General features: G+C 43.2%; 9 protein-coding genes across 9 annotated transcripts; 5 read left to right on the forward strand and 4 right to left on the reverse strand.

Annotated features, from left to right (window-relative positions):
• Positions 1 to 141: 141 nt before the first annotated feature.
• O0I10_001933 (uncharacterized protein) lies at positions 142 to 1,590 on the reverse strand (the record flags this gene model as incomplete). The annotated part of the gene is made up of 9 exons (XM_058482022.1): positions 142 to 300; positions 358 to 428; positions 495 to 646; positions 727 to 772; positions 844 to 967; positions 1,043 to 1,168; positions 1,228 to 1,309; positions 1,381 to 1,490; positions 1,582 to 1,590. 9 exons carry the CDS (start codon positions 1,588 to 1,590, stop codon positions 142 to 144), a joined length of 879 nt encoding a protein of 292 aa, XP_058347153.1.
• Positions 1,591 to 2,101: 511 nt separating this feature from the next.
• O0I10_001934 (uncharacterized protein) lies at positions 2,102 to 3,620 on the forward strand (the record flags this gene model as incomplete). Its single annotated transcript, XM_058482023.1, has 3 exons — positions 2,102 to 3,419; positions 3,474 to 3,497; positions 3,556 to 3,620. The coding sequence occupies 3 exons, from the start codon at positions 2,102 to 2,104 to the stop codon at positions 3,618 to 3,620; spliced, it is 1,407 nt and encodes a 468-aa protein (XP_058347154.1).
• A 1,703-nt stretch (positions 3,621 to 5,323) lies between these two features.
• On the forward strand, positions 5,324 to 6,090 carry O0I10_001935 (ribonucleoprotein-associated protein; the record flags this gene model as incomplete). The annotated part of the gene is made up of 4 exons (XM_058482024.1): positions 5,324 to 5,326; positions 5,393 to 5,507; positions 5,572 to 5,619; positions 5,876 to 6,090. 4 exons carry the CDS (start codon positions 5,324 to 5,326, stop codon positions 6,088 to 6,090), a joined length of 381 nt encoding a protein of 126 aa, XP_058347155.1.
• A 679-nt stretch (positions 6,091 to 6,769) lies between these two features.
• Positions 6,770 to 7,601, forward strand: O0I10_001936 (uncharacterized protein; the record flags this gene model as incomplete). The annotated part of the gene is made up of 3 exons (XM_058482025.1): positions 6,770 to 6,827; positions 6,907 to 7,314; positions 7,396 to 7,601. 3 exons carry the CDS (start codon positions 6,770 to 6,772, stop codon positions 7,599 to 7,601), a joined length of 672 nt encoding a protein of 223 aa, XP_058347156.1.
• Positions 7,602 to 7,754: 153 nt separating this feature from the next.
• O0I10_001937 (uncharacterized protein) lies at positions 7,755 to 10,198 on the reverse strand (the record flags this gene model as incomplete). The annotated part of the gene is made up of 10 exons (XM_058482026.1): positions 7,755 to 8,042; positions 8,111 to 8,236; positions 8,287 to 8,370; positions 8,435 to 8,510; positions 8,570 to 8,654; positions 8,719 to 8,807; positions 8,864 to 9,159; positions 9,212 to 9,376; positions 9,451 to 10,131; positions 10,196 to 10,198. The coding sequence occupies 10 exons, from the start codon at positions 10,196 to 10,198 to the stop codon at positions 7,755 to 7,757; spliced, it is 1,893 nt and encodes a 630-aa protein (XP_058347157.1).
• A 521-nt stretch (positions 10,199 to 10,719) lies between these two features.
• On the reverse strand, positions 10,720 to 11,868 carry O0I10_001938 (uncharacterized protein; the record flags this gene model as incomplete). Its single annotated transcript, XM_058482027.1, has 1 exon — positions 10,720 to 11,868. One exon carries the CDS (start codon positions 11,866 to 11,868, stop codon positions 10,720 to 10,722), a length of 1,149 nt encoding a protein of 382 aa, XP_058347158.1.
• Positions 11,869 to 12,022: 154 nt separating this feature from the next.
• Positions 12,023 to 14,232, reverse strand: O0I10_001939 (uncharacterized protein; the record flags this gene model as incomplete). Its single annotated transcript, XM_058482028.1, has 10 exons — positions 12,023 to 12,190; positions 12,263 to 12,379; positions 12,444 to 12,659; positions 12,744 to 12,821; positions 12,874 to 13,263; positions 13,325 to 13,447; positions 13,520 to 13,590; positions 13,679 to 13,756; positions 13,839 to 14,082; positions 14,146 to 14,232. 10 exons carry the CDS (start codon positions 14,230 to 14,232, stop codon positions 12,023 to 12,025), a joined length of 1,572 nt encoding a protein of 523 aa, XP_058347159.1.
• Positions 14,233 to 15,653: 1,421 nt separating this feature from the next.
• Positions 15,654 to 16,660, forward strand: O0I10_001940 (TATA-box-binding protein; the record flags this gene model as incomplete). Its single annotated transcript, XM_058482029.1, has 4 exons — positions 15,654 to 15,844; positions 15,947 to 16,034; positions 16,107 to 16,367; positions 16,490 to 16,660. 4 exons carry the CDS (start codon positions 15,654 to 15,656, stop codon positions 16,658 to 16,660), a joined length of 711 nt encoding a protein of 236 aa, XP_058347160.1.
• A 505-nt stretch (positions 16,661 to 17,165) lies between these two features.
• On the forward strand, positions 17,166 to 17,465 carry O0I10_001941 (uncharacterized protein; the record flags this gene model as incomplete). The annotated part of the gene is made up of 1 exon (XM_058482030.1): positions 17,166 to 17,465. The coding sequence occupies one exon, from the start codon at positions 17,166 to 17,168 to the stop codon at positions 17,463 to 17,465; it is 300 nt and encodes a 99-aa protein (XP_058347161.1).
• Between the last annotated feature and the right edge of the window lie 301 nt (positions 17,466 to 17,766).

Below are 17,766 nucleotides of genomic sequence, written 5' to 3' on the forward strand. Positions count from 1 at the left end.
CTTCATAGGTATAATACGTCGATATAATAAAAAGCAGGCAGTATGTCGCAGCAACGATGTTGTTTTGGTGCATATGATGTCGTATGATTGAAATGATTGGAATAAAGGTAATCGAAAGACCATCAATCAAGTGTGAATGTTTCAACTCGGTAACGCTGAGGACTGAAGTCTATTAATCGATCGACGATGTTCCATTGCTCGTGATGATGGGCGATCCTTCATCCTGTAAATCTGCTGCTTTTCTCGAGAATAACCACCAGGTGTTCTTTTTCGATGACCATCATCTGAACTTCGCTGTCGCTATCATATAATCCAATAAGCATCAAATCGCAACTTGATCAATAGCCATCTCCTCACCGATGTTGTGCTGCTGCGTTGTTCAAAGTGGTTGGGTATCGAGTATCCTAGCATGATTTCTTGTATGATGGCTGTATTTTAAGATAAGCAATGTGTACATGCATTGGAAAGAGGAGCTTTGCGAGGTGGAGAGTTACCTTGCAATGAATCAAAGTGTTTGTCAATGAGCTGGATTAGCTGTAATCTTTTATTGTCTGGAAATTGCTGGTGGTGTAGTCGGTAACTGAGCATCACACATGCTGCTGCAATCAGCTTTGGTTCATGTATCAAACATACTGGCAATCGTAAACTAACCCATGTAACCATTATTAGTGTCACATTTCCAAGTCATCGCCCTTGAACATCGTTCCCATGACCACCATGCCATACCTATCATTGGTGAATCCCCACGCTGATTGGACCACACTCTCTGATACTGCCGGGAATAAAGAAAGGTTAAGTACAATGAATACAAAGGTTGATGGAAAGCAAGCATAATGAAATTACCTTGTAGTTCGCCCAAAATATCTAGCAATGGTTCATAGGGATGATTGACCGTCAAATCAAAGCATAAAGTCTCGAGGACAATGATCTCATATCGAACAATGGCATCTCTCCAGCCGAAAAACATCTGTGTGTGTACATACGACATGGATTATTTTAGTGAACAATCGAATACATTCCCACAACATCTACTTTAACTTACTTTGGCCTTTTCATCGTTGGTGCTTCCCGTGTATAAATGTGCCATGCTTACACCTACGACGTCATTGATCTTGCAAAAAGAATCTTCCACCTTACAAGCCAAAAACATGCATGTTGCTGCTAAGATCTACGCCACGAGATGATCCATGTGAGTATAGACTTCTAATTGGCTTTAGTGTTATATACCTCTGGTTTGTATATCGAGAAAGAATGCCGGGTATAAAAGCGATGGAAGAAGACCATGGCGGTGGCTACTGCTGGCTGAGGACTTCGCACAAAAGAACATGATTAGAATTGAGTGATACATACATACAATAGCCGAATGACATGTTTACTCACGTCCCAAGACGACAGCCGAGATACTCAATAAAGGTGCATCCTTGGAATCGCCTTTGGCGATCTTTGTCTTTGGACATGTCTCCATTAGACACAGAGGGAAACCGTTGGACCTTGTAATGTGAGAGCAACCACAAAAGTATGATGAGCAATACCGTAACGTGGTTGAATGACGACGCTGAAAGAGAGAATAGGTGTATGTACCTGATCCATGCTGATGTAGTTTTAGAAGGAGGAAAAGGTCTATGCAGCGTTCGGCGGAGGAAAGTTCATTATAAGCAGTGTGCGAATTTCGTCTTTTTATGGCAATTCACCAGCAAATGTAATGCAGCTTTCCGATATCCGCTTGATTGTCTTGCATGGAGAAAGATAAAGCACATACACAACACAATGAATGCATATCATCAATATGACATTGTCCCTTATTGCACTACGTATTAAATTATGCAACCCTGTGTCAAATGGATTGTATTATGCTAGGGGTCTTGTGATGAGGATTGCTTTCTTGCGTGTAAGGGACAAGGGTGGTCGATTGGTTGCTGTTAGCCCAGCATAACCCTTTCCCCCAAAAATCACAGGGGAATTCAATTGACAAGGCCCATATCACCCTCATCCATGCTTACTACTACCATGGCTATTCATCCATTCCCATCCTCTTTATTCTTTTTCTTGTTTTCTTCAGAGAATGAAGTCATTGACTATCTGTACCGCTCCCATCCTTGCGATGTTGGCGGCATCTTTGGTGCAGGCTGACAACAACACTACTATTCAATATGGTCCAGAAGGAAATCTCATCGTCCCCCATGCTATAGTGCGTCGATTTGCAGAACAACAAAAGCAAGCACAAGCTTCCATTTATGATGAAAATGGCCGAGTCAAGTTGCCAGAGCATCTTTCTACTGCCCATCCCGATGATTTCACTCATGATCATCATGGTCGTGTACTTTCCAAACGTCAAGCAGCTAATGGTGGTGGTGGCATTACCTACAACAGCGAGGGCGGTATTGTTTTACCAAATAAGGCCTCCTTTGCAGCAGCACCTGCACAACAAGCGGGTGGCAGTGGTGTGACCTACAACAGTGAAGGTGGCATTGTTTTGCCCAATAGACTCGCATTTGCTGCAACACCTGCACAACAAGGTGGTGGCATATCCTACAATAGCGAAGGCGGCATTGTGTTACCTAATCGACTCGCATTTGCTGCTAACAGCAACAACCAAGGCAGCGGTGGTGGTTTGAGTGGTGACACTGTTCCTATGCCATACACCAAGAATAAAATGGCAGCAGGCGGTTCCTCTGGTAGTAGCGGTGGTGATCTTAGCGGTGACACTGTTCCTATGCCATACACTAAAAACAAGATGGCAGCAGGCGATTCTACTGGTGGTAGCAGTGGTGGCGATCTTAGTGGTGACACTGTTCCTATGCCATACACTAAAAACAAGATGGCTGCAGGTGATTCTAGTGGTGGTAGCGGCAGCGGTGACCTTAGTGGTGACACTGTTCCTATGCCTTACACCAAAAACAAGATGGCAGCAGGCGATTCCACGGGTGGTAGCAGTGGTGGCGAGCTTAGTGGTGACACTGTTCCTATGCCTTACACTAAAAACAAAATGGCTGCAGGTGATTCTACTGGTGGTAGCGGTGGTGGTGACCTTAGTGGTGAAACCGTTCCTATGCCTTACACCAAGAACAAGATGGCTGCTAACGAGCAAAAACAAGGAGGCATTACTTACAACAGTGAAGGTGGTATTGTTTTGCCAAACAGCATGGCCACATCCAATATGCAATTTGCAGCAGCCAATACTCAAGATGATAGCCAATACCACAAAGGAGCCGGTTCTTTCTATGATGCACAAGCCCATGTTGGTGTATGTGGAAAACGCGTTAAGAACACTGATCCTGTTGCAGCTCTCAATGTCAACCAAATGGGAACCAACTCGGGTAAAATGAAGGAGAAATGTGGCAAAAAAGTGGAAGTGGTCGGTCCAAAGGGTGACAAAGTGGAAGCTGAGATTGTTGATCTTTGTAATACTTGCAACGAAGGTAAGATTGGAATAATAATATTGAACATGCGTGCTGATGATTCGATGTTTGTAGGGGACATCGATATGAGCCCTGCTGGTAAGTGCTATCACTGCTTAGAATATGGGTATAGCAACTCATCTACGTTTTATTATAGCTTTCGAGAAAATCGCTCAATTCACATCCATGAAGACCGATGTCAAATGGAAATTTACATCATAGTTATTTGTATTGCAAATAAAACATCCTTAATCTTATTTAACCATCACCAAACTTGTTCGTGGGCAACATCTAGTTTATTGTTTTCATGCAACTCAACATCGACATCCAAGGTGGGCGTATTCTTATGTGCAAGCGTTGATCCGTGATACACACACGTATACATAAACCATTTCAGTCATCCACATAATTTGATATACTTGATCTTTGGTATTGTATGTTGTCTATGTATCTCCCTAATGACAATCGTCATCATCCATTTGTGCAGCAAGCTATCAAAGACGTGTCTGTGTAACACCACGTGCCATTTCACTCAGCTCTTCATCTTTCCGTTAATGCAGCCGACACAATCCATAGCAGAAAGCAACTCCATCACGCTTACGGCATAGGTAAAACATAAAGGTGTCTGTATCTCTAAACTTTACTATCAAATGTAGGGTCTTTAATAGAACAACGTGCTCGTCGGGGTCAAAGGATTTTTGGCTGGTAGCGACATTGGGCAAATCTGGGATTGACCACCTTGATCGTGAAACTGGCACGCATGATTCCTTTGACCCCGATGAGCACGTTGTTCTATTAAAGAGCCCACGTTTGATTGTAAGATTCTGAGTTATGGGCGTCCTTATGTTTTATATATGCTGTAAGCCTGATGCTATATGAAATGTGGTCTTTGTTCATTGTCAAGCAGTTAGAGCCGAGTAGAGCCAACGATGCAGATGAAGGATTTGTTGGTGTAACAAAGCGAGTGGGATCTTGAAGGGTCCGGAGAATGCATGATAGATTTTCCTTCCCCCATCCTACCTATGGTAAGGTCGGCTCATGATAACCCGTATGACAATTTAACAATGGTGTTGTCAATAGGCCAAAAATGACTAGTGCATTCGAGAGTATGGTGGGTGAAAGGATGAGGGTCGCAATCATCGAGACCGTAATAGTATGTAGCACTTGTTACTTGAACATCTTTTTTGGGTTGCCATGTGCAGCAGCTTCTTAATGAATAAAGCATGCAATAAATACCCGTAGTCTTTATCCAAGATCGTTCAACAAAGACTTGAAGCTTCTTAAGGGAATAAAGGTACGGCCCGTCGGTCTTCTTTAACATTTGTGAACAGCCAACCCAATGTTAAGGAAGACACCTCACGAACCTATTTCCACCTATGTATGCCAATCACGATTCACAGGTACACTGCTTTCGGGCATTGCTCTGCGTAGCTGTTGTTGCTGTGTAGGTAGTTGGATGAGTTGGCTGGGTTGTTGACGCTGAGGAATAGCACCTTCAACAACGATGAAGAGGATGACGTTGGTAGGAATGTTGTCGTTGCTGTTTGGAGTGCACATGATGATCGGCGTAACCACACAAAAGATGTACGTTGACGTAAATGATGTGGAGATGTATAATAGAAAAAGAGCGAGCCATCGGAAAAGTAATGGTGGATGACGCTAAATGGGCATGCTCATCTACTTGATGGCATCGTATCACATATTACAATGGAGATCCTTGCCCACTAACAAACGTTATCACTATGAATGCCATGGCACTAGTATGAATGCCCGTATCATGGCAACCCATAATATGACGAACAAAGAATTGAGCGCCGCCATGTTCGATTTCAACTACGCTGTGTCAGGTGGCTTGTGGCACGGGGATAGCTTTAAGGCGCTCGCTATTAAAATTTTTCGAGTCTACTCTTCTTCACTGCACAACCATGGTAATGTCAACTCGATTGTCCAAAGTCTTTGCTTGTTTATTGACGAGTGCTTTTCACATTCTATAGTCTGCTGTTAACCCCAAGGCCTTTCCCCTCGCTGATGCTACTTTGACCAACACCATTTTGGACCTTGTTCAGCAGGCTTCTCATTACAAGCAGCTCAAGAAGGGTGCCAATGAAGGTATGCATATACATCTCTATCCTCGTTCTCTTATCAATAGGAAACTTATATATCTTTGATATAGCTACCAAGACTCTCAACCGTGGTATTTCCGAATTCATTGTGATGGCTGGTATGTATGGAGAATGTTACACGTCATGAAGAGGAAGCTAGGGGAGAACAAGAAGCAATGATGAGAAACTCGTATGATGACAAATGCCTTTACTTGGTGACAAAGCTATGGACTTGGTATACGATTAGTCTTACTGAAGGGATTTCTTGTCATTGCATCATTCGATCCTGCTTCTTTAATTCATGGTCGCGTGTATGGGGAATCTTGGAAAAGGACACTGTATCTTACACGTATTTTTGTTTTTCTTTTCCAATAGCTGACACCGAGCCTCTCGAGATCTTGCTTCACTTGCCTTTGCTTTGTGAGGACAAGAACGTTCCTTACGTCTTCCTTCCATCCAAGACTGCTTTGGGTCGTGCCTGCGGTGTCTCTCGCTCCGTTATTGCTGTTTCCATCACCTCGAACGAAGGTTCCGATCTCAAGCCCCAAATCCAATCGATCAAGAACCAGATCGAAAAGTTGCTTATCTAAGCCACATACACAATCCATCACCTTCTTTTTATTTTTGTCAATTATCGCATTCTCATATTATTCTTGATGATCATGTTGGTGCGGACGCCGTTTATTGTCGCTGAGCTCCGTTAGGTAGAATGATGCACTGGCAGGAGAAAGAAACAGTGTACATAGCATTCTAAACAAATTAATAACAACACAATGTATCAAATGTCTTTTTTTCATATCTCAAATGGGTTGATCTAATTTGTCAATGGATAAAAAGGGGGTGTGCTACTTTGTCTATCAATATCAATGCTTGCTTGCCACGCGCGATATGCTGCATGCTAATCATGCTAAGGCAACTAATCTTCTCTAACAAAGTTACCGAGAGACATATTGAGTAGATCCAAAACAACCTGGGAGTTTATGGGTTGCCTATATAAGGAGTGTAATGTATGAACAATGAACATCCAAGGAGGAGAAAAAGTGTATCCATAATGGTGGTACGTGAAAAACAGCAATTGATTGTTGGCTTGATCTGTTCCAGGTTGATGCATGATCCCATTCAAGCGATCTACTAAATATAGATCCACCCACCTCCTGAAAGCATTTGTGATGATTGCCAGGTGGCTAGAGCCAAGTCTATATAAAAGATCGACACACTCGCAGAATGTCTATTTCCTTTGTTCTTCTGTTATCGTTCCACCTGCACAACATGAAATTGCAATTCTTGGTTCTTGGTCTTCTTGCCTCAAGCGTCTTGGCTCAACAACGTAAGTAGCTACATGCCTTGTACCTCGTACGTAAACCTTTGGCACATTTGACTCAACATGTATATGTATGTATCCATAGCTGGTACACCAAGTGCCGATTCGGGTGATGTTGCCGCTGGAGCTGGTGATGCTGCTGCCAGTGGTGATCCTTCTGGTGCTGGTGATGCCACTGCTGGTGACCCAAGTGGTGGTGATGCTGCTTCTGGAGCTGATGAAAATGGAGCAGATGCTTCAGGAGCGAGTGATGCTGGTACTCCTACCTCCTCAGCACCTGCTGCTGATGGTTCGGGTGAAGCTGCGACACCTACCCCTGACACTCAAGCTTCAGATGACGCCAATAGTGGTGCCTCTGATTTACCACAAGCTTCCACATCCATTCCCGATATCAACTGGTGGACAAGTATGGTGAGCGATACATCTGGTTTTCCAACAGCAGCACCTTCTGCATCCGAAACTTCTGCAGATGTATCAGGATCAGCTTCTGAAGGTAAATGATAACATACATGCGGCATGTACATTCATTCTCATATTGACAATTTTACATTACTACCACTACTACGTATTATAGCTCCTTCTGCATCTGGCTTATCATCTGCAGGAACGCTTCCTTCAGGATCCTTATCATCTTTGCCATCTTTGCCATCATCTTCTTCATCTTCATCTTCCCCATCATCCATGTCCTCGTTGCCCGCTTCAGCAGGAGCAAGCAAGACCCAAGCCGGTGTTGGCCTTCTTGCAACATTGGTGGTTGTTGCATTTTCGATTTGGAACTAGTACAATTATGGTCAAGAGCAATATCCTTCACACATCATAGTATAGGAGTAGTTTGAAGTGCTTTGCACCTTGTTTTTCTTTATATTTGCTTCGATGATATTCTTGATTTTCCATTATTGTGCAAACAAGTCGTAACAAGAAAACAAGTACATTTTACATATTATTAGACATTGAATTGCTAGTTCGAATATTGGGTCGCTGCCAAATGCTCACGCGGCCACGTCGATCTGTTGTGACAATTACATCTTCACGAAAATACACACCAACGCATGGATCGGCATGCACAGTCTTGACCATTGTAGGTTGAAGGAATGCAACGTGATCTTTTGATTGGACTGGGTGCAAGATTGGTGTGCGATCTTCTAATGCTTTCAATATGTTTGGCGCAGGATGATGTTGTGATGAAACAGAGCTTCCTCGATACCTTCCAGTAGTCGTCCTCTACATTAAGGAATGTTTCTCTTGCTGGTTAGATAAACATAGATGCATGCCACCTTCACCGTTCTTACCGCTTTTGGTCGATGTAATGCATTCACTGAAAAATCCCACAAGATCAACTTGGCATCCTCTCCAACACTTGCAAACCGGTAAACATTCTCGTCACATCGCCATGGATCAAAAGCAACACCCGTCACCTAATTATAAAGTTAGGATTACGAAAGACTCTTTGTTCCATTTTACTTACCCAGGAGGTGTGGCCCTGACATCGAGCAATAATACGTTGTTCATGGAACGCCCAAATAGTCACCAAGTCATCTTCTCCTCCAGTCTAGTAATAGAATGACAGCAAGTTAGAAACAAGAATACATCACATACGCCACGTTTAGAATTACCAAGATGTATCGTCCATCAGGGCTCCAAGCTACACTCGTCAAACCTCCATAGTATGATTGATAAATGTCGTCAAGCCTATATACGAACACAATCAGCCATTCTTTTCCTATCATCTTGATCCCTTGGATACTCACGTTTCCCGAACAAAGTTGATTACTCGTAACAAGCCATCCAAGCCTACCACTGCCACATGCTGACAATCCGGCGAAAAGGCAAAAGCTAAAAATGATCACGCGTAAGGGGTCTCACACCATTATCATCTATCCATGGCGTTTCTCCTTACCCGTTATTGACTTGCTCGATAATTTCCAATGCGAAACTGGATTCGATTTACGGCCCGAGGCTTTTGGTGATGGTTTGGAAATTCGAAACCTAGATATAGAATCAAGGTTAGCTTGATGTATATGGGTGGCATGGATTAGGCTTACATGTATTTTTGTTCTTCGATGGTGACATTGGATGTATTCTTGTGGATATAGTGTGATTGTGGTTGCTGAGCATTGAGATTCCCCGTGCTAAAGTGTTTGCGTCGATGGTGACCAGACATGCCGGGTGGAGTATTGCTTGAGAATCCAGTCATCATTCCATCACCAGGATGAAATGGCTCATCTTCACGATCCTTATCGAACATGATAATCACGCCATCAGAGAAGGAAGCCATGAACATATTCTCGGATCCTGGAAGCCATCGTATCATGGTCACAGAAGAAGAGCTCATTATTCCCTAAGTAAGGTGTAAGGCACAAAGCATACATTCCTCCTCAAAGATGACATACCCCTTTGTTGATCCTTCCATATTTGTTGCACAATGGATCGAACCAAACAACGTCTCCAGAAGTGAATCCAATAATAACATCCAAATGATCCGATCCTCTCGTTAAAAGGTTGACATCATGCGACGTTGGACACGCTTTGGCAAATACGACTCTCGATAATGGTTCCTACAAAGGGATGGGGATCCATTTATCCGTTAATAAAATAGGAGGTATCATTGTTGTCAATGTTGTGTATTTACCTTTGGCCTACCAAATGCATCGACCCAAACAAAGTTGCTTCCACAATTGTAAAATAAGTTGGTATCATCGCTGGTTCTTGCTACCAGTATTTTGGCGAGTTGATTATTGGTGACAATTCTGGATACGAAGCTTGATGTTGTTCTTGTGATGTCTGTCATGGGTATTCGTCGACCCACCGTATTGGTTCTTGAAAGAAATGAAAATGCAGTGGATGGTGGAGGAGAAGGTGGGATAATTGAAGGTGAAGCCGATGATAGAAAAGAAGGCCCTTCCAATGAAGAACCAAGTCTTGGATTTGCATGATCGATTGCAGGATTGGTATGATGTGAGCTGTTGCTGCTGGAAATAGACGACAGATCCTCGTCCTCAGAACCACGTCGTATCAGTGAACGAGCACCAGGAAGAGGTTCATATCGCTGCATTTGGTTGGGCACTGACTCCTTGTATTTGATCGAGATAAGGCTGGCCGTGGTCCCAGTAGAAAACGTAGGCTGCAACGAACGAAAGGCGATATGGTGAGCAAGCTGATAGGTTCCTTCAGGTGCTTGGAATTCTCGGCAGTCATGATTGGGTATAGAAGGTGGACAATAAGAAGTCAATGCTGGAGCGGACGACGATCGAAGCGCATCACCAGCCGAATGCCGTCGAGTCAAAAAGTTCCCACCTGTTATTGAAACAGACTACATTACAATCTAGCATTAGCCACTGTTCGACATTACAACCCATGTGCTCGTTATGAAATACCATAGAATGGACAGCTTTTCGACCAATGTGGATATAAAGAGTCGAGGTTGGGTTTCAACAGCACAGCAACAAGGCTGTTTCCTTTCAAAGCATTCAACCCTACAAATTCTATAGCCGCCAGCCCATTTGATTGACCACGTAGCATAACACATTACACTCTACAACACACCTCACCCACATAGATTCAAGTTCTACTCACTTATGCAAGCTGCAATATACAAATGAAGACTATTTATAACACTTGATTGACATCATTTTGCGTATACGTTAATAAAAGAACATCCCCTTATCTCGGGATTCTATTCATGCACTACTACTGCTGGTACAACGATGGTTGCACTTTGTACAAGATCACACGCTCATATAACCATTGATCATCCAGCTGACTTATGTCCCACCCAAAAATAAAAAGAAGATGATGATGATGATGAGGAGGAGGAGGAGGAGGTGAAAGCAAATGTTTAATGAATGGGAAAGGGTATCGGGAGGTTGGGGCTATACTACTGGCAACAAAGCTAAGTAGGTTATTTGATGGTAGCGAGTTTCTTGTTGGCGAACTTAAGCTTGAGACCTGTACGATCTACATCAGCATCCAACTCATCCAAGATCTGGTTCTGGGTCTCCAGCTCATCTCCAATAGCCAATCCAAGTTGTCTTTGACGAGCCAAAAGTGCACTGAATTGTTCCACTTGAAGATCTTGATCCTTCATCACTTGTTGCTGATATTGTACCAACCCTTCATTATCCAATCCACGAGTCTCCTCTGTTTCTTTAGCCAACTGATTAGCTGCTGCTGCACCAAATGCACGACCAGGACCGATCGTATTATTTCGACGTGCTGATCCTCGTTGTTGTTGTTGTTGTTGTGTTCCATTGCTTGATGCTGGGAAACCAAAATCCTGTGCTGCACTATTGCCACCACCACCATTGGTCATTGATTTCTCACTCACGCTATTGGCACGGCGAGGCGATTGTTGCTTGAGTAACTCTTGCTCCTGACGACCGGAATTCACCAATTTGAGTAATGCATCCTTTTCATCACGCAAGGTGTTGAGCATATCTTGACGTCTCCTCGTTTCACCATCGGCCAAATGAAGTCCTCCTAATCCGGCATCCAAATTCGATAGTCGTGATGATAATGTCAACAATAGCTTTTTGGCTTGCACCGTACAATTGTGGGAAGCGGATATTTCATTGCGAGCAATATGCGTGCTGCGTCGATTGATAAGCGATCGAACCTCTCGAGCCATGTTGTTCATATCATTATATTCATCAAGCCAAGTCTCTGATGTGTACATGGTCGATGCATCCAAGGAACGTCCCACTGGAATAGCTAAGAACTCCTTCCATATATCCGTTTGTCTCCAACGATCATCTCGGCTGCTTAGGATACCACGCAAGTAGGCTTCTAATCCACGTCGTCGTTCTTCAACCTTATCTGGACTGGAAAATGTAGAAGGAAAGATGCGCTTGCTCGGTAGATTGACGGGTGGAGGATGCGATGGGAAGATCTTGAGGAATTGGTTATGCAGCTTCTCGAATTCAGAATAGCGCTTCCAAACAACCCATGTCCTAACAGCGGCATGCACTTCAACTTGGTACACAGTGTGAGGCTTGGGTGTAGAACGAGTATCGGAAGATTGTATAAAGATGGCTTGAATAACTTCACTCATTGACACAAGGAGTTGAAAGGGAAAAAAAAGGGAAGAGAGAAAAAGAAAGAGAGAGAGTTGTGTGTGTATAGGAGGATCATTGTTTCACAAAGGGTCTTTATGTTGTTTGAGACTAGCATTTGTCATACACGTATACCACTGCTACATACAGAGCCTAACAACCAGGTTGTGCAAGACGACGTATACTTTCACCATGGGCTTGTTGTTCCTTTGTAGGGAATACCTTGTAAGGATTCATGATGCCATTTGGATCGAAGAGCTTCTTGATATCCCTCATGCGGTTAATGATGTTTTCAGATTTGGTAAATGCAAGATACGGAGCCTACAGCCACTTTTGGTCAGGGACACTCACGATTGCATGTGAGCTGTGCAGCATTATTATTATGTACAATACCTTCATCAACCCCAATCCATGTTCTGCACTGCAGCTACCATAATGCTTAGAAGTCCACTCATACACAAAATCATCAATCTTCTCTCGCACTGCTTCATCATCTCTCAATGCAGGGATCTAATAAAAGTGCATCTTGATTAATCAACTTTATCATCCTTGACGTTGCCATGATACAACGTACTGTCAAATGCATGTTGCCATCACCAACATGACCATATCCATATACGGCGTAGATGTCCGTTCCTATGAGACCTTCCTTGGTAGCCCATTCGCGTGTTGCTGTCACCAAATCATATAACAATGGCATCTCAAGTGATATGTCAAAATGAATAGAACTTGGTCCACATTGCACAATGGCCTTTGGTGTATTTGATCGCCATGACCAAAAACTCTCAATCTGTTGTAGTGATGATAAAGAATCAGTAAACAACCCGATCCCTTCTGCTGCAGCTATTGCATATGTTTGTATCCTCATTCGTACCTCATCCGGTGTCCTGGCAACTGCGCCTTCCAAAATAACATCCTGAGCAAGCATGTTTTTCAAGAACCTGTCGGCCCTCTATAAAAAGCTATGTAAGCCCTTCATATCTTGTCTTCAATAAAGCACTTACCAGGTCCTCAATTTCACGATCCTTGCCTGCCGTTTCCATGACGACGAAAAATGGATGCTCATCACTGATAGGGAAAGCCGATCCTTTGGGTACTTGAAAGTCTTTTTCTTTTACCACCTCAACAGTGGATTTGTCAAGTACTTCAAATGCGCTAATAGTTTCAGGCAATTCACGACGTGCCAAGGTATACGCTTTGACAACATCTTCGAATGAACGAAGGGCAATAATGAAAACATTCACCGCCTCACGGATTTGAGCAGTAGCAATGCTCACCCCGGTGACGATACCCAATGTGCCTTCTGATCCAATAAAAAGATTCTTCAAATGGTATCCGGTATTATCCTTTCGCATGGTGCTCAAATTATCAATAATGGACCCATCCGGCAAAACCTAAGGTAGTGATCTATGTCAGCTCGCACGCTTGCATAAACATGCTATCCCATACACTTACCACTTCAAGGCCCATAACGCTACCATGGAGGTTTCCAAAACGCATTTGTCGGATGCCTCCGGCATTCGTAGAAATGTTGCCACCAATTTGACAAGCATGTCTTGCTGGTAAATCCAAAGGTATCTGCATATGAACCATCAGCCAATGGCGAAAGATGCAGTCATCTTCAATCCTGCAAATCATTTTCAAGCATACCTGAAACCCAGCACGTCCGAGGAATGCGTCAAGATCTTGTAACACGCATCCAGCGTCGCACACCAAATCACCTAATCGTCGTGAGAATTTGGTTAGCACATCATGCACACACACACACACACAAGCATTAGGTCCCTATCTCTAGACATCGCTCATTACCTCGTAGCTCATCAAACTTGCGGATGGTTTTCATGTTCTCGGTACTCACAATGATTTCATCAAAGACGGGGATCGATCCTATTATCGGGGAACCACTTGCATGAATAAATGGCACATGCACCCTTTAACTATTTCCATTTCTGGTTTCATGTATACTCACCTCCTGATGCACCAGTATTGCCACCTTGCGGCACCACAGCAATGCATTCGTCATTGCAATACTTGAGAATCTTGGAGACTTGATCAGTGGTCTCAGGGAGCAAGATAAGGGACGTGTTGGCTCGAAACATGTTGTACCAATCACAGGTGTATTTTGTATGCTGTTCATGTGTAATAGCATCACGCTCTAAAACGCACTTTTCGGGTAAAACGCTTTTAAAGTAGGCTACGTCCTTGTCTTCAAGCTGCAACCTACATAATCAGTAATGCATCAACCAGCTAATAGCACTTGCCGCGAACATACGTACCTTTTTGTATCGTGCATCACGCTTCACACGATCGAGCTTCTCACATGTGAGTTGGGTTAATTGAAAACCATGCTTATCTGCGGTCATTGTGAGTAGCTGTGGGAAGCAAGAAAAAGAAGGGAAAAGGTTGCAGATTGTAGATCCAGGGACTTTTTGATCAAAGTTCATGCTGAGTATTATACATGTCGGGTTCCCACCTCTTATTCGCCGAGGCACACAATATAGTCAACCACCGGTGATCACCGAATGTTTACTTGATAATGTGGCTGTTACAATGAAACAAACTACCTCTGCCACGTTACATACATGTGAGTTGCATGCTTTGATAGATTAATTGCTAATGTGTATTACCAACATTCACATCATTGCGTGTCAGCACAAAACCATGATAGCTGATGATGTCGCAAGACCCAACAACGCAAGGTAAGTATGAGGCGAATTGACACGGATGGTACGTTGTGCATAGCAACCTGATAGCAACAAGGGGCCAAAGATCTGGTGATTGAAGTGAGCAGTGTACTATAAGAATGACATGTAAATACAGCTGGTTTCATATGCCGATTCGCTTATGGATATATGCAGCTCCCCAAGTCACTAGTGAATGACACCATTAATCGTATGATAACGCAAATAGAAAAGTGGTCAAAGCATTGTAGTCATAGCAACAACAATGGGCGCATTGTAGCGATAGCAACCATCATCTTCATGTTTGGTATCAGCTTCAAGCGATACTTCTTCCTTGTCATCTTATATACATAAGGGGGGGTAGCAAGCAATAACATTGTACCTCGTTTCACCCAATGACGAGTGAGCGTATCATCGTGAGGCGTGATACTATTTACATGGCATGAGATAAAGCGTGGTTAAATAAGAAATGTGCTGCTAAGGTATATACATTATCATCCCATCCTATCGTTAGCAACGATTTGTAACGAATCGTAAGGTTACATGTGCAGCCTGGGAAGAATCCCGAAACTTCCATTTTGTATTCAGCTTGCATTCTCGATTAATGGCGTCTCATTTTGAAAGCACACAATCAACGAGACCCTTTCAGGGTTGGTACAATGACTATTATCAGTATCAAGGTGGTACAAAGGGGGTGGATCGTGAGAGTAATTTTCGATACCAATCAATCAAATTATCAACCACCAACATGGTATGGTATTATAATGTCAAGAGCAACAATGTAATAGTATAGCACAAAAAGATGATAACTACATGTCTCATTATGAACCAAGAGAATGAAAGCAAAAGAAGAAAATGAACAAAAGAGCCTGCTATGGAGCTAAAATATCAAGTGTGTGGTCTCATTCCATTCGTTCACAAAAAAAAAAGTCGTGAGGGGGGGGGGATGAAGCTGGGCTAAACCATGGAACGGACCATAAATGGTAATCATCATCGCTGGGTAAACCAAGCCACCAGAAAGGTATAAAATGGAGGCGCTCATTTCAGATTTTTCTTTACCACAGGCACTTCTTCCTTTTCTTCACACTTCTTTATATATAAACATGTCCGGATTCAACATTGCCACACCTTCCATAACCACCCCTGCTGTGCAGACACCATCCGTACCAACTCCAATGCAGAATCCTACTACGCCATTTGCTTTGCCATCTACACCAGCACCCATCGATGCACCTACACCTAGTAGCAAAGATCAGAACCCTTACGCAGTGGCTGGCATCACCCCTATTCTGCAGTAAGTATAGTGTTTGCTGCCTGATCAGGGTGTACGCGCATTGTGGTGTTTTCCACGCGTCAATCAAAACACGTTTTGACACGATCTGCTTCCTTCTTGCAGAAACATTGTGGCAACTGTCAATTTGGATTGTCGACTTGATCTCAAAACTATTGCACTTCATGCTCGTAACGCTGAATACAACCCAAAGGTATACATGGGATGAATGCTTTTTCATATTGCAAATGGTCGGCTAAAGCCTCTGGTCAACTGCATTGTTTAGCGCTTTGCTGCTGTGATCATGCGTATCCGTGAGCCCAAGACTACAGCGTTGATCTTTGCAAGTGGCAAAATGGTGGTGACAGGCGCCAAATCAGAGGATGATTCCAAGCTTGCCGCACGCAAATATGCGAGAATTATTCAAAAGTTGGGCTTCCCAAGCAAATTCACAGACTTCAAGATTCAAAACATTGTGGGCTCATGCGATGTACGATTCCCTATTCGATTGGAAGGTCTGGCTTATTCTCACGGACACTTTAGTTCCGTAAGTATATCATGCTTGGGAATGGAATGGGGGAGTTGATGATTTTGGATTGTTGTTGGCATGGGAGGGAGGGGAGGATCTTTCAATGTGCTTTGGAGCGGGGGTATTGATATTGCCATTAGTATGAGCCAGAGCTGTTTCCTGGTCTTATTTATCGTATGGTCAAGCCGAAAATCGTATTGTTGATCTTTGTGTCTGGTAAAATCGTATTGACTGGTGCCAAGGTGCGTGAAGAGATTTATCAAGCATTCCAAGCTATATACCCTGTGCTTCTCGAGTTCCGAAAGCCTTGAACGCCATCACGCGATCTCTTTATCAACCTTGCACTGCACCCATCACCACATCATTCAATCAACAACGGTCATGTATATGAAGAAATGAAAAGGAAATGGTCAACAACACATACTACATTAGCAAAAAAAAGTTATATCACTCCACATCTGTATCATATCACTACGCAGTTATATAAAAACTGGCAACATTGTTCATACAAATAAAAACAAGCTTAGCTACTACCATTGTCAAAAACAACGCACTGTCTCCCAATGCAATGATAACTTTCCTAAACAAGGAGTCAAAGAAAGTGTGTGCAACACGACGCGGGTATAAATTGGCTCGGCAATCCAAGGCGCAGCAATTCGCTTCTCTTTTGCCTTTCTCTTTTTCCTCCTCTTCTTTACTTGTTACATAAACCCTCTCTGCTTTTGACAAGAACAAAGGCAAGGAGGATTGACGGATTGTCTCATGCATCGAAATCTTTCTTTGCTGGAATAAAGGTCAACCAACACACATTTCAATATGGACACTGCTGCCACAAGTGATTCATCTTTGGAGTTGCCTCCCACACCACCAGCAGACGACAGTCCATTCTACTCAAACCACAACAATACATCATTGCACAATACACAATTCTCTACCGTAGCATCGTTGCTAGTAGAGAACGAGCAAGCTGATATCCCGCTTGAGCCGTTCCTTCCTTCGCTTGCTGCTCCGGATCAAGACTTTGAGCTTTTCCCTTGTAACCAAGATACAGAAAACTCGCAGCTGGAGCCACCGATATCGCTGTTTAGCGATTTACCAGGAGAGACAAGCAATTGACTTTTTGTATAAAAGGTAAAGAAAAGAAGAAGAAAAAGAGATAAAAAAGGAGAACAAACACATTGCACCTATGCTTTGGACACTGACGTGGACTGGATCAAGCGTTTCTGGAGATATCGATCAATTCTATATTCCCTCCCATTTTTGTTACCCACCCCTTGTTGTATTCAACATGTTTATCATTCCATCACACTGCTTTGTCTTGCATTCAATGTTTTCTTTTGCCATTACAATAAAGGAATATTTTGAGTTCAACGCTTGTGTTATCATCGCATACCCGATCTGGTGAAATGTTCAACTC

The sequence above is a fragment of the Lichtheimia ornata genome (assembly GCF_029851405.1).
Source record: "Lichtheimia ornata isolate CBS 291.66 chromosome Unknown scaffold00005, whole genome shotgun sequence".
Lineage (NCBI taxonomy): Eukaryota > Fungi > Mucoromycota > Mucoromycetes > Mucorales > Lichtheimiaceae > Lichtheimia > Lichtheimia ornata.